Here is a 15,598-nt window from a genome sequence, read left to right as displayed (position 1 = left end):
TACTAGAATTCTCTATCTATATGTGTGTAGTAACCCCCAAAACAGATAGCTTCAGAAGTGCAAAGAGCAAGGCTTATTCACACCATATTCCTTGGTGTGAATAGAATCTGACACACATAAGGACTCAATATGTGTGTACTGAGCTGAAAAATAATAGTAATAATCAAAACAATAGCTAAAGGGTATTGAGCAATCACCATATGTCTGGCACTGTTCAGAGCACACTACATATTTTAACTAATTTAATCCCCACAATGTCCCAGTAAAGTTGATATTATTATTAATTAATTAATTTATTTATTTTGAGACAGAGTCTTACTCTGTTGCCCAGGCTGGAGTGCAGTGGCATAATCTCGGCTCACTGCAACCTCTGGCTCCCGGATTCAAGTGATTCTCCTGCCTCAGCCCCGCGAGTATCTGGGATTAGAGGCGCCCACCACCATACCTGGCTAATTTTTGTATTTGTAGTAGAGAGGGGGTTTCACCATGTTGGCCAGGCTGGTCTTGATCTCCTGACCTCAAGTGATCCGCCCGCTTCAGCCTCTCAAAATGCTGGGATTACAGGTGTAAGCCACCGCACCCGGCCCGTGAAGTTGGTATTGTTACTGTCCCCAATTGATTGAGGTTAAGTAACTTGCCCAAGATTGCCAATCAGAACAAATATGATCTCTAAGGTAGTCTTTAACTCTGAGATTACATTTTTTAAAATCTCTAGTACTTAAAGAATAAATAAGTGGTTCTTTCTACCTACTTTTCTCCTTTAATCTGATTTCAACTTTTTGATGAAGAATTCCAAGTACATGAATACCCATATATCCTCTTTCTGTCTCCTGGGTTTACCTTGGGGAGAAGGCAGCTGTAATTTTTCTGTGATCACTTGTGTTAGCACTGAGCCAGTATCTCTGTAAGGACAGAATCGAGAGCTCCCCTTGGAATTCTTAGTAGAACAAACTGCAAAACGGTGAAAGGGGACAAAGTCTCCTCCATGGCAGCTCCCACAGCGGCAGGCCAAAACTTGGAGAAAGCAGGCACATTCGAGGTGTAAAGCTATCTGTTGTTCCTTGGGCCAGAGCTCCCAAGCAGCTGCCCGTAGTAGAGGCACTCCAAATTCCAACACCTCAGTTTGAGGTAGGGATAATTCTTCTTTTAGCCTGAGAAGAGAGGCTGAACCACCATCTGAAATTTAGGAAAATCTAAGTGAGATTTTCCCTTATAATCCTTTGTGCTTCAATATGGCAAACTCTCAAGCACATGGCTGCTAGTGTGTAAGAAAATTCTATTTACAACCCTAGGCTAATATTACTGCCTCCTTTGTATAAAAAATTTTGTACCATTCTGAGAGTGATACTGACCATATCTTGTATAAAGTACAACAGAGAAGAAATGATCAGTGGTACAAAAAAATCCTGTACTTCTATACCACTGATTTCTTAATTGTTTCTCCTAAATTGAGATTTTACTTCAAATTATTATAAATGTCAAATCATAGGAAATGCTCTGTTCAAATATAGGGCCCAAACATATTTCAAAGTCAAAGGGAAAGTATTTGTGAATTATATGTGCTTTGGGTAGTCCATGTTACAATCTTATTCTTTCATATGGAGAATTTGAGATTGCAAACTATTTATATCTTGCTTTGTTCATGTCTGTTTCAATTCCACATGTGTTTGTCTTCCTTGTGAGTTTCTAAAATTGGGGATGGTTTATTCTTTTATCTCATTCTTTGTACCTAGAAGCCAATAAAAGATTATGTCAATATTTTCTGAACCAAAAATCAAAACACAAATACTAACACCTGGGTTAAAAAGGAGCTAGAATTCCTGAAATGAAGACAAGTCTGAAAAATATAGGATATTTTTTCACTACATCCATGTCTCCTTCATGGTTTAAATGATAATTTTCTTTCTGTTTCTTAGCCATAGGCTTTGAGAGAGAGACCCTCAAACTGGGTGTGGTGGTATGCACCCATTGAGCTCAGGAGTTACAGCCTGGGCAACATAACAAAACTCCATCTTTAAACAAACGAATGAGAGAACCCCTTGATATATGATATTGATGGTCTTTCTGAACACAGATACCCCCACAGGGACTCTTTGTTCAGACCTGAGTAAAAGGGAACAGCCCTTTCTTACCTAACTTTGTTTTCTTCTCTTTGGTTTCATCAATTATGTTGATAGAGGAAGGCACTAATATGGGTTCAGCAGGAAGCTCTTGGCTCTTGTCGGGCCAGCAGAGCACATGTATATCCACAAGAGCTCTCAACACCTGAAGTAGCTTATTTTTATCCCAGCCAGGCAGGAGGTGCTGCAGCAAATCTATATGGAAGGAGTGCCCAATGATTGCAGCACACTTGACCAGCAACTGTTCCTCTGGGCTCAGTTGATCCAGTTGGCTTACTGCTATTTCTGCCAAAATCAATCAGTCAATCAGTCAAGCAGCAGTGAACAAGATTTCTACAAATCTAGAATATATCATGTTGAAAGTCTGTACAGTTTTTTTAAAAACAAAGATGTGCTTTTCATCTACCCATGTCTACTGCCCCCACCTCAATCCTCCCTACTCTACTTAGCCAAACTTCTTTGCTTATGCTAAGAATAACCTCTGCTTGGGAAATTGAATTTGGACTGGTAAAACTGAATGAACTGGTGGTAAGCCACAGATTTGGGCTTCCTTGGGTATAATCATTCTTGTAAAAGGTCATGCCTCTTGCAGAGCCTGAAAGCGATGCCTGTTTGGGCCATTATAAGAGATACGGCCTTTAGTGGGTCCATGAGGCCTCTAAGCACCCATGAGTCATAGTTTCATTCCCCACAGCTGAGCTATTACTTGAGGCTCCAGAGAATAGCCCCTGGAGTGCTATGTAAACTCCTGTGAAAACTCTCACTGAAGAAGAGTACCTGCTGCTGTCCTGTTAGCATCCTGTATTTCCTTCTGAGTAAGAAAAGCCATTGCTAAGCATGGTCTATCACAGCTGTATCAGTGTAAACTGTCTAGTTGAACCTGAAACCTCCAGAGTAAAGAGCTTATAATATAATAGCTAACACTCATGGAATATTTATTATGTGCCATAATTTATTTAATTTAATCCTCAACTAGCCCCATGAGGCAGGGACTATTATTGTCCTCATTTGACTGATGAGAAGTTGACTAACTTATTCAAAGTTCCATAGCCAGTAAGTGCAGGAGTCCATGGTGCCCAGGGTTTTCTGACTCTAGAGCCCTGGCCCTTAACTACCATGGTGTCCTGAACTGCTGTTTCATGTGTGTGTCTTATTTTCTCAACAAGACCACACTGTACTTGAAGGTATGCTTGTTCATCACAATATTCCTCAAGAGGGCTTAGTATTAGTACCTTGCCCACCAAACACTTGAATAAAATATTAAAATAAGAAAAATTCATTTCTAAGAACATCCCCTCTCCAACTATGCCTACCCAATTCTGATAGCTTCGTTATTCTTTATGGCATCAGTCATTCTACTTTGCACTCTTCCTTTTTATTAAACTCTTGCTATGTGCATAACACTGTATCTTCACTAACACCATAGATTTTCTTAAATCTTAGCAACATCATCTCCTTTGCTTACTGTCTACTCTGGAACAAGAATATGCACAAAGGGAAACTCTGGACCTATTTTGTATTAAATAATTGGAAAACTTTTCTGGGTCATCAGTTAGCCCCAAAGAGAACAATAAGCTCATTTAAGTAAAACTTTACTCAAGTAGCCTTACAAGTCTTCAAAGAGCTCTTCAGGCAATGCCAGAACTTATTTCTAGAAGGTAGATTTCTTTTTTAGAAGAAATGAAGCCAGAATGATAATGAGAGACCTACACTCAACTACTCACCAAATTACTAATTGCAATGATATCTGTAATTGGTTTACTTGAGGTCTTCAAGGGACTTACCTTTCAGAAAGGGTGGGAGAAGTACTGTATCCAAGTTCACATCATCCTTGACTGTGCAGACATAAAGTTCCTGGCCTTCTTCAGAGTTGGCAGGAAACATACTATACATTATGGATTTCATGGCATTGGCTATAAAGAAAACAGGCTATGACTGAGGAAAGCACCATTCTCAGTGACTGCAGTTCCAAAGGCACAAAAATATAATAATTTAGTCAAAAAAAAAAATCTAAAGGATGAAGATGACTGGAGTGTACCATGGTTTAAAGTGTTTTACCCCACCTGTCTGCCTGTTCTCTAATTTTCTCTTATAAACTAACAACATTCTCTGTACCAATCAGTATCTTACAACTAATCACTATTCCTGTTCACCTTATAACAGCTCTTGCTTCTATTACATCACAGCTCTGGGATGCCTTTCTGCTTTTATACATACTTCTACCCTTTATTCCTCTCCTAATTTCCTCCCTTCTCCCATCCCCCATCCAAATCCTCAAGTCAGCCTTCTCATCAATAGTGTACAATTCTTTTTTCTGGACTTTCATGTTTATAAATCCTAATTTCCTAGTCCCACCTCTTGGGCTGCTTATAAAATGAACTATTTTAGATTGATTGGATTAAGTTATCCAAAGCAAGTCTTGAGTATTTTCACCCTAATTGTATAAGATTTGTACAGTGTGCTTATGTGGGAAGGCCTAGTGTGGCCCACAATGTTAGCAAGGAAAAGGTATGTACCTCGTAAAGGCCAAGTGATGTCATGCTGGAGAATGAACTTCAGCAGCTGGACCAGCGTAGAACTCTGGGAAGCTAAGCTTACCTGAGAGGGTTTCCCACTTGCTGTTTTCCTCTTCCTCCTTTTGTAGGTCATGAAAGAGCAACATGTCCTTAGAGAGAAGGTCCTGGCATAGGACCTCGCAATAAAGGGGATTTCCAAAGCACCTGTGAAGGTAGCTGCAGGGAGGTAAGTAAGGGATTGCACATTAGAGATGACCACTTTAGGGGAGCCAAACGTAACGGTACTTCACTCTGAGGAATCTTCTTTTGTTAAAGTCAGCTCTTCATGACGTACACTAACAGAGGGGGACAGAGGCACAGAAATAGAAAAAAGTAATTTCTGATTGGCCTTGAAATGCATTTCGGCAATAACTTTTCTTTCTCAACTATTTTTCTTTAATTGATGTTGAAAGGAACTAACATTCCCTTGCTAAAGGGTCTGGCAGAAAGGGGCCTTATCACATATAACTGACACATAAAGCAAGCCACCCAAGTCCTAATTGTCTTGTGAAAACCTGGGTGGATAGCCCAGGGAGGCAGCCCCTTACTTGATTACAAGAAGACTGTCTCCCTTAAATCTAGTCTTGGGGCCTCATCATGGTTACTAATGCTATTCTCTCCCCCAACTCCAGTAAGACCTGTGCCTTCTCATTTATATTATGGCACTGGTTCCTCCCTTAATGAAGTGCTCAGTTAGTCCTAGCCACTCACATCTGCAGCTCTTGGGGGATGCTCACCACCCCTAGCTCCCAACATGCCATTCTCAACAGCGAGGTTGTTGCCAACTTCGTAATAGGCATAAGGATAGCTTGAGGGCTCTGCAGGAAATGCTGGGCCCAGCCACACAGGGTGAAGATAGGGGTCAACGTCATCACCATGATGATGGGCATACTGGAGAGCAATGTTTCCAAAAACTCCCAGGAAGCTGCATCCATATACTGGGCCTCATCAATGAGGAAAATCAGTGGTGTTTCCCTCGCTGCCTGGAAAGAACAGCAAAGAAACAATAACCTCTGATTAGAAATGAAGTCACCTGGTTTTCAAATCTACCATAAATTTCCCATCAATAATTTAAATAAAATGTTAACACAGGCTAGAGTTTTCGGAGTAAAATATATTCTAAATCCAGGTAATATTTTCCTTTATAAATATAAAATCTAGTTCCTAAAAAAAGTACTGGGTTTCTGTGGACAAGAAAATATTCTACCTGAAACATGAAATACGCATCAAAATATTCTCCAAATCAAACTTGAAGCTTTCAAATATTTCATTCTGGCAAAAGCTTCATTTGTGTGGGAACTCATAATACCTTAAAACAGCAATTTCCAAATCAGGCTATGCACTGGAATCACCTGGGAGTGCTTGCCAGCACTCCCAATCACCAGGCCCCACTCAAACAGACTTTAAAGATCTATTTACTTTTAGTCACATTTGGAACTCCCACTCCACTCTCCGCTACCTCAAGTGACCATTCTAATGTGTTCATTGCATAGTTCTTTGTTTCTATGGTGTTCTTATAAAACATGCATTGTTGTTTTGTCAAGTAATTGTTTTTAATGTAAATGCAACTGTATTACAGATCTCATTATTTCTCTCTCTCTTTCTAACCAGGACTGTGTTTTTAAGATCATTTCATATCACTATGTTTTTATATATTCTCCTGTTTCTAAATTCTGCATTTTATTCCATCATGTTCATGCATGCATTCATGCCGATACCTCCCTGGCCTCCACACTGTTAAGAACATACTTGTTGAGATATATACCCAGGAGTAGAATTGCTGGGTCTAGAGGATACATGTTATTAAAATTTGACTAGTTGCTTTTAGATTGCTTTCCAGAATGGTTATATCAGTTTCTACTCATACAGATTTTTGATTCCATAATCCTAGGTTAGAACATGAGTATCTGCATTTTTAACAAATACTAGATAAAATAGCTATATAATTGCATTTAGAAACTACTATTTTAAATTAAACTACTAAAATTTTATTTAGAAACAGGATCTGGAAGAGCAAAGATCTTTTCTTGTATGCCATGCTGTGTTGTAGGATGAATCTAAGCTTAAAAGTAGAAAATAACAATGAAGATATTGGCAAATAGGCAGGCCAAGAAATGCCTGAATCAAAGTGTGATGTGGACAGATTAAACATAAACTATCTCCACATATTAAGAGTTAGTGACATGTAGTGAAAGTACCCACCTCCTGAAGTACTTTAATAAAACATGCTTTAACCTTCTTTTGTCTGGCCACGTCATCCATGTGCGAAACTTTGAAGGACAAAGGAAACTGACCAGGAAAATTATTACATGTTAGCATTTAAAATGAAAATCCAATAAAAACATGCAGGTTCTCCAAAGGGAACACAAGACAATTCTATTTTGACTGAGAATGGGTTTCTGCAAGTTTGAGCACAGAGTTACAAGGGCCAATCCAACATTAATATATAGTTCAAAGGATGAGACAGAAAGTTCATGAAGGGTTAGAGACAGATATCTATCTCCTTTCCATACCAGACTCTAGTAAAACCCTTAAAGGGTTATGACTAAGGAGTAAATGACAGGTTGAACTTAGCAATGCCATTTTGGGCAGCTCCAGTATCCCAGTTATTCCAAGTATACCAGGATGAAATCTGTACATGAGACTTGTCAGAATAAGATGCAACAGACATCACGTAACATTGTTTCCTGTGCTAGGCTGAGGCACATGAACTACCAGGAACCTGAGAGCCAAAGTGAGATGACTGCTAATCTATGTAGGCAAGGGTTTAGAGACCCAAGCAAGGCCTGTCTTAAGAGAGCGATATGTTGAGGGATTAGACAGATCTTAGGGTTCCATTCCAAAATACTCTGCAGGGTGGGTAGATTAGGAGAAGTGATAGAGGATAAATAAAACAAATTGTGGACCAGTGAATTTTTAGCTTGTTCACTACTGGATACCCCATAAATCCTAGACCTCTGAAAGCTTTTGAGATCCAGATGCTGGTTTCAAATGATATATTCTGTGGTAAGGGAACAGGAAGGTAGGGTTAAAAAATAAAGAAATTGTAACCAACTCAAGAACACATGGATATAATTCCTGGGGATATGCCACTGGTGAGGGCCACCTTAATGTATTTAGCACTTTAAAATATACAATGCAATCTCTTAGATACCATCTCCTTTAAAATTCACATAAAAACATACAGTACTATAATTGTTATTTCACAGATGAAAAAGCTATGACTCAGAGAGGCTAAGTGATTTGCTCTAGGACATACAACTACCAAGTGTCAGGTTCAATACTAGAATTCACTCTCTTCAAAAGGAGAAAGCCTGAGTTTTGGTGTCAAAGGAATTCCAAATCTTGGCTCTACCATATATATAAAATATGTATATCCTCAGGTTACTAGATTAGAAAACAATCCTAGGTCTGACTTTCCACAAAATATAACAGTAACCCAATTCAGAAAGCCACTGCCTTCATTACCTTCACAAATAAGAGGTCATTAAAAAGGCAGTGAAGTTGTTCTTCCACTATCCCACGAAGGTGTCTTTGTAGGCACTCTTGCCGGTAATAGGCTGGGCATGTATCAATTTCAAAGAAGATGGCCATGAGGGTCTGGATGGCATAGAAGCACTGCTTGGAATCTGCTTCCTTCAGCATCAATGGCAATACCCTGGTGAATATTACTATGGTCATCAAGAGTCCCCTGTATGACACGTAGGTTACTCACTTCACCAGTCCAAGAATGCTGAATCTAATGACATAAGAGTCTCGCTAACAAGGGAAAGAGGCCTCAAGAGAAGTAGGTTCTGACTAAGAAAACAGGAGTCTTTACCTATGCCCTTCCTTCTGTGTCAGGAAGTTTATTTCAGCCAACAGCTGGCTTTTTCCATAGCCTTTTCCACCTTCATACAGAACTGCTTGTCCCTTCTTCTGGTGCAAACACCTCTGCTGTGCCATTTGGAAGGCTTCCAATTCTTTCTCCCGGTCTGTAGAGAGACAGGGAGCACCTAACACTCCTGGATATCAATAATCAACATTATTGATTGTTGCAGGCTTTTTGGTAGATACTCTATTGATTTGAATCAATTTGCAAAGCTAACTCTCAGAATGGCTTTTTTTCTCCAGAATTCCTGGAAGAATCTCATTCATTGATGGGGCTTCATATCTCCTTCCAGAAAATCAATTCTGAGTTAATATATGCTGGTCTTGAGGGCTTATTCCAGAGCCTAAGTAGTAACATTCAGAAAAATTAGGCACCTTGTAGACACAGGTGTTTCTTAATTTTTTGTAAAAATTTTCTTAGTAACAATTTAGTCTTCAAAATCTGTCACTACTATGTAAAAATAATGGACTAATAAGTATAGACTAAATATAAAGATAGGGGATATACAGTGTGGGTGACAACAGTCTTGGTGCTATTTTCATTATTCTAAGGATGATGAATTTTTCTCTAAAGATGATCCACAATAAGCTGTCTGATCTTAATAACTAAACTCTAACTTACAAAGATTAAATATTACTAAATGTTGGTGTTTCTCAGGCAGTTATAGGACTTCACCTGAAATTTGAATACTTGACATGGAAAAGAAATAGTAAATCCTCTTCAAAATGAATATAATTTCACTAAGAAAGTTGCTCTCTATTTTTTAATAAAGCTTAAAAGCATTTAGTCTTACACTGTTTTGTTTTTTTAAATCACATTTAGCTGTCTATAGCTGAAACAAATATGATTTAAGTTACAAAAGAAAACATACCTAACAAAGGGCGATTTTTGTTTCTCTTTCTTGCCAAATGTCTTTTTCCAAACATTCTGGGAAAAAGAACAAAGTGAAATGTATCTGTTAAAAATAGATTAGGAACAACTATCTTCATAAACAAATACTTTCAGATAATTAAGAAAGTACAGAGTTCTGAATAAAAAGGTTTTTAAAAACTAAAAATCTGGGGGGAGAGGGAGTAAAGAGGGAATATTATTGATTGTTCCAGGCTCAGGGAAGTAAATGAATGGTGAAGTACACAAAGAAAAAAAGAACAAAGATCTGGGTTAGTGACCTATTGCTATTCTCTTCCTGTTGGAGAACAGGATATTCACTGAAGAACTAGCTAAGAGCTAAACATAAAAGCTAAATCTCCCAGACACTAAACCCTCCTTTTGTGTGTCTTATTTTAGCATGCTAGTACTAGCAGCATCTTTTTTTCCAATTTCATGTAATCAAAAACTTACTGTTCTGTAAGAGATGAGAATGAACCTATCACACAATGATACTCACATACATCTTCTGTGGCCAAGATATTCATATATCTTCCCTGGGTTGGAGATGTTTTTCATCATTTTCTCTGGTAGTTTCTTGAAGTTGTAAGCAGGTAGCATGGATCTTAGATATGTTATCTCATCACAGGACACCAAACCTGGATAAGCAGTTATCATTCTGGCCGCAAGACTCACTTTTGGACCAATAACTGTGTCAGAAAGACAGGTGGAGAATTTTTGGACCATGTCTTCCACCTTCCTCCCTTAACTCACAAAGATAACAGTCCAATGTCCTATTCTACCTGTATATTCGTGTCTTGCTACTGCTCCAACCACGCCACAGAATACTGGTCCATTGGTGATACTGATGGAAACAAGTCTAGGGATCAGAAAAGCAATAATGGATAAACATACAGTCAGAAGCCTCCAAGTCAGGCACTAGATCTGCCGCTCCCTAGATCCAGAAGTCTAGTTTTAGAGCTTAGAGCTTAGAATGGAAAATGCCAGAGGTTGCTGTTAGTCTATATAACATGAGGGGTACAAAGTACTGAATATTACGGAGAGAACCAAAAGAAACAGAATGGTTCCCCTAATTCAGGAGTTTTAGTTTTAGTTGGGGGTTATAATTAGTAAAATATTTTTTCTTTTTTTGACAGGGTCTTGCTCTATCACCCAGGCTGGAGCGCACTGGTGCAATCTCAGTTCACTGCAACCTCCGTTTCCTGGGCTCAAGTGATCCTCCCACCTCAGCGTCCCAAGTAGCTGAAACTACAGGCACACACCTCCACATCCAACTAAATTTTTTTTTAATTTTTGGGAGAGATGGGGTTTCATTAGTTGTCCAGGCTGGTCTCAAACTACTGGGCTCAGGCAATACACCCGTCTTGGTCTCCCAAAGCACTGGGATTACAGGTGTGAGCCACCACACCTGGCCAGTAAAAAATTTTAAAAAATTTTACATCTGGGCCAGGCGCAGTGGCTCACGCCTGTAATCCCAGGACTCTGGGAGGCCGAGGCAGGTGGATCACAAGGTCAGGAGATCGAGACCATCCTGGCTAACACTGTGAAACCCCATCTCTACTAAAAATACAAAAAATTAGCCAGGCGTGGTGGCAGATGCCTGTAGTCCCAGCTACGCAGGAGGATGGCATGAACCCAGGAGGCGGAGCTTGCAGTGAGTGGAGATCATGCCACTGCACTCCAGCCTGGGTGACAGAGCGAGACTCCATCTAAAAAAAAAAAAAAAAAAAAAAATTTACATCTGTGGTAAGGCAAATATTTAAATACCATTTGAGAAAAAAAAAATTGAAGGGGTTAACTTTCCCAGAGTTATATAGCAAAAGCCAACAGTAGAGTCAGAATGAGAATCCAGGCCTCTTGCCTCTTAGACTGATATTATTTTTACTATACCATGTTGCCTCAGATAAAACTGAAAAATGAAAGTAGATCAAGAGATATCAATACAGGGTTAATGGATCAAATAATGCTAGAATGTCATAGTTAAGGAATAATCAGAATGTCAGGACTGCAGACAGAAGGCTTTCTGAAGTAAATTTACATTTGGAACAAAATTTTTCTAATAAGTAATATTTTAAAAATTCATTCATGCATACATACATTCATGTCATTCACTAAGCACTGAGAAGTGTGCAAAGTACTGAGTATTTGGCTGGATGTTTAAAATATCCTGCCCTAGAGAAGTTAAGTTTGGGAAGGAGGGTGGTAGGTTTGAGGGAGGTAAAGAGATACTTATATATTACCAAGACAAATGCTCCATATTAGAGACTGATATAGCACATTAGCAGAGCAAACAGAACAGATGCACTAATTCACACTGAAGAGTAGATACAGTATTCATAAAGGAGAGGACATTTGGTTGGACCTTGAAAGTTGAAAAAACTGATAAAGTGGGGGAATGGTACTATCTGGTGGGAAAAGGTAAAGGCTTTGAGATGCCTTGTATGGTCATGCAAAACTAAGTGCTTCAAGAGGGCTACAGCACAGACATGAACAGAGGTGTTTGGCGTAGAGAGAGGTAATGGGAGAAGCAGTCTTACCTCTGTAGGGACGAAAGAGTATTAGATAAATGAATTATTTTAAAAGAGGGCATATACTGTTCTAGGTGAGGCAAAAGCCCAAAGGTGGCAAGGAGTAATTCATACATAACAAAATAAGTAGATTTACTCACTGACATGAAAATTTCATGTGACAGGTAACAAGATATGCAGGTGGAGAAAGATATGCAATGACGCATAGTCTCATATTAAATCTATAAACAATTTTCAGTGGTTCAGAGAGAACATGAAAAGTAGCAATCATGTTAACACTATTATCTCCTAAGCCATCAAAATTATTTGTCTTCCTCAAAAGACAGGATTAAGGGCTCTTGGCTGGGTGCTGTGGTTCATGCCTGTAATCCTAGCACTTTGGGAGGCCAAGGTGGGCGGATCACTTGAGGTCAGAAGTTCGAGAGTCCAGTCTGGCCAACATGGTGAAACCCCATCTATACTAAAAATATAAAAATTAGTGGGCGTGGTGGTGTGTGCCTGTAATCCCAGTTGAGGGATTCTGAGGCAGGAGAATCGCTTGAACCCAGGAGGCAGAAGTTGCAGTGAGCCGAGATTGCACCAATGCACTCTAGCCTGGGCAACAGAGTGAGACTATGTCTCAAAAAAAAAAAAAAAGTATCTTACCATTCATTCACTCAGCTCACTGCCCCCAAGGTGAAAAAAAGAGACACTTAAGACAAGAAGACCATGCTGTCAGTTCTGCTGCCATATGAAGAGCAAGACTAAAAATTTTTTAGTATTTCATGATGCTTCCTCTGCCTAAATACCCTTTCCCATCTTCTCCATTTGCTGAACTACTTTTCTTCTCAACCTGTCTCAAAAGTCATCTTTATAGTCAAGATTTCTTTGGTGCCTCTGGGGAGAATTAACCATTTCTTCCCATAGCACATTGTTGTAACTCCTATAGCATTTTATTTCTGCACTTCAATTTCATTGTATTAAAGTTAGTTGTTTACTTAGCTGAACTGGTAAAATCTTACTTCTCTTTATGTCCATAGCACTAACACAGTGCCTGGCTCATAACTGTGTCCAAGGAATGCTTGTTGAATGAATGCATTTATGCATGCCAGAAATTCAGCTATTAACAAGTCAATCATGAACAAATAATACTTTTATCATTTAGTTATTTCTTATTTCTTTCTATTATACTTTATAATTCCTCCTTGCTTTTCTCAGCAATCCATATTCCTTCTTTCCTTTAAAACCTTTCTGCATTGATAAAGAATGTATTCTTTATTTGATACATGTAATTGTATATAAAGTATTTCTGGTACTGAAAAACCATAATAATGACATTCTGAGACTGCACTCCCTATATCTCAAAAATATCCTGAAGAAATACTCAGGGAATCATCTTTCCTCTAAATGAGCTAAAAGCTGAAGCTATTTCTCAGATTAGAAAGAGGAACTCAGAGGATGTCTCAAGGTGAACAGGGTCTTTGAAAAAGAAGACATGGAAAGTAGTTTTGGGTCTGAGAGCTGATGTGATGCAGAGAGAAATGAGCAATGGTATCTGCTACCGAGGCCATGTAGGAACCTCTGAAGCTTTAGCATCTGCTCAGCATTTCCAAAATTATCTTCCTTAGAACATTAGCTCCTCTGGATGTTTATAGGTCTTTCTGGAGAAAAGTGTTTGATGACCAAGTAAATTTGGGAAATGCTGACTAAAACTAAATATAACACATTTCTTTCCCATAACACTACTCAGAACCTTTGGTATGTTAATGTTCATTGTGAACCTTGAAGAAGGAAATATAATTTGCGACACTTCCCGGACATATTTGGTCATGAAAATCTTTTCTTTTTTCATGAGCATATTAAGGGATTAATAACATTCTAACAAACACACTTTGGGAGATACTGAATTAGTAATTATCTTCAAGGAAAAAAATCACTGACCTTGAAACTTAGCTTTGAGGCTTTGACATCTGTTTGACTTAGCAGCATAACCTTTCTGGATCTTAGTTTCTTTAAAGAGGTCAAATTTGATGAACTCTAATACCCCGTCTAGTTTTTTTTTTTTTTTTTTTTTGAGACAGAGTCTCGCTCTGTCGCCCAGGCTGGAGTGCAGTGGCCGCATCTCAGCTCACTGCAAGCTCCGCCTCCCGGGTTTACGCCATTCTCCTGCCTCAGCCTCCCGAGTAGCTGGGACTACAGGCGCCCGCCACCTCACCCGGCTAGTTTTTTGTATTTTTTTAGTAGAGACGGGGTTTCACTGTATTAGCCAGGCTGGTCTCGATCTCCTGACCTTGTGATCCGCCCGTCTCGGCCTCCCAAAGTGCTGGGATTACAGGCTTGAGCCACCGCGCCCGGCCTAGTTCTTAACATCTATTATATTCTAAACTAAATAAGATGGAAATGACCAAGTTACAGCCTAAGAGTGACAGAAGACATTCTTAAGGGCATTGTAAGACAGTCTCTAAAGGCCAAAGAAATGACTCTTTTAAGAGTAAGGGCCAAGGGTGGGACCCTTGAAGGCCACAGGGCAATACAAACTTCAAGAACAGAACAGACCAGCACTGGAGGGGATGGCCCATGTGATGGTTAATACTGAGTGTCAACTTGATTGAAGGATTGAAAGTATTAATCCTGCATGTTTCTGTGAGGGTGTTGCCAAAAGAGATTAACATTTGAGTCAGTGGGCTGCGGAAGGCAGATCCACCTTTAATCTGGTGGGCACAATCTAATCAGCTGCCAACGAATATAAAGCAGGCAGAAAAATGTGAAATGAGGGAGACAGGCCTAGCCTTCCAGCCTACATCTTTCTCCCATGCTGGATGCTTCCTGCCCTCAAACATCGACCTCCAAGTTCTTCAGTTTTGGCATTCGGACTGGCTCTCCTTGCTCCTCAGCTTACAGACAGCCTATTGTGGGGCTTTGTGGTCGTGTAAGTTAATACTTAATAAACTCCCCTTTTTTAATATATATATATGTTCTATATAATATATAACATAATTATATGTAACTATATATATATATGTATTAGTTCTGTCCCTCTAAGAGAACCCTGACTAATACTGCCCAGCATATCCACACTAGAGACAAGACTGGGAGGTAGGATGTAGGAGTATCTGCAGATCCCACCAAACCTGAAAGAAGTGTTAACAGTGTTAACATGTATTTGCCTTGGGCAAAGAGTCTGAGCATCTATTAAGCAACTGTAGCATCTTTCTTATTTCTAAAATACGGCTTGGATCAGATCATCTCTAAATTCCTTTCCAATATTAACATTCTATGAGTGTGTATCTATAATTATATCACATTAATAGCATATTTGATTCTTTTGGGGAGCATTTGCATTTTATAAGAGGCAGCTGGGGGATAAGTAATGAAACAACACAGGATTTGAAGACTGAAGATCTGGGTTTCATTAAAAGCTCTGCTATACGCTAGTAACTTCTCTTCTGTGACCTTAATTTCCTTAATGTATAAAAGAGGGGCATCACACCTATAGTCCCAGCACTTTGGGAGGCTGAGGTGGGAGATCACTTGCACTCAGGAGTTTGAAACCAGCCTGGGCAACATAGCAAGACCTTGTCTCTACTAAAAAAAAATAAAATAAAATAGCCCAGTGTGGGGCGTGTGCCTGTAGTCTGAGCTACTTGGAAGGATGAG

At 39.3% G+C, this 15,598-nt stretch overlaps 2 protein-coding genes across 11 annotated transcripts in view; one reads left to right on the top strand and one right to left on the bottom strand.

Annotated features, from left to right (window-relative positions):
- The window catches only part of OARD1 (O-acyl-ADP-ribose deacylase 1), a 449,744-nt gene that overhangs the window by 388,983 nt on the left and 45,163 nt on the right, over window positions 1-15,598 (top strand). The window lies entirely within an intron of this gene.
- LOC126953787 (adenylate cyclase type 10-like) overlaps window positions 1-15,598 on the bottom strand; it is a 41,084-nt gene that overhangs the window by 12,316 nt on the left and 13,170 nt on the right. For all 10 annotated transcript variants that reach the window (XR_007725361.1, XM_050789420.1, XM_050789425.1 and 7 more), the window contains 11 exons: window positions 10,217-10,293; window positions 9,934-10,123; window positions 9,418-9,473; window positions 8,496-8,649; window positions 8,144-8,333; window positions 6,878-6,964; window positions 5,387-5,658; window positions 4,719-4,852; window positions 3,905-4,033; window positions 2,133-2,405; window positions 841-1,176 (listed from right to left, as the gene is read on the bottom strand). Coding sequence is in view for 9 of the 10 variants with exons in the window: in XM_050789420.1 (XP_050645377.1) it covers window positions 841-1,176; window positions 2,133-2,405; window positions 3,905-4,033; window positions 4,719-4,852; window positions 5,387-5,658; window positions 6,878-6,964; window positions 8,144-8,333; window positions 8,496-8,649; window positions 9,418-9,473; window positions 9,934-10,123; window positions 10,217-10,293 (1,898 nt within the window). In the remaining variant the exon portion in view is untranslated. The remainder of the gene's footprint in view (window positions 1-840; window positions 1,177-2,132; window positions 2,406-3,904; window positions 4,034-4,718; window positions 4,853-5,386; window positions 5,659-6,877; window positions 6,965-8,143; window positions 8,334-8,495; window positions 8,650-9,417; window positions 9,474-9,933; window positions 10,124-10,216; window positions 10,294-15,598) is intronic.

Source organism: Macaca thibetana, chromosome 4 (genome assembly GCF_024542745.1).
Source record: "Macaca thibetana thibetana isolate TM-01 chromosome 4, ASM2454274v1, whole genome shotgun sequence".
Classification (NCBI taxonomy): Eukaryota; Metazoa; Chordata; class Mammalia; order Primates; family Cercopithecidae; genus Macaca; species Macaca thibetana.
The sequence above is the reverse complement of the archived record's forward strand: the minus strand, read 5'-3'. Positions and strand labels throughout refer to the sequence as shown.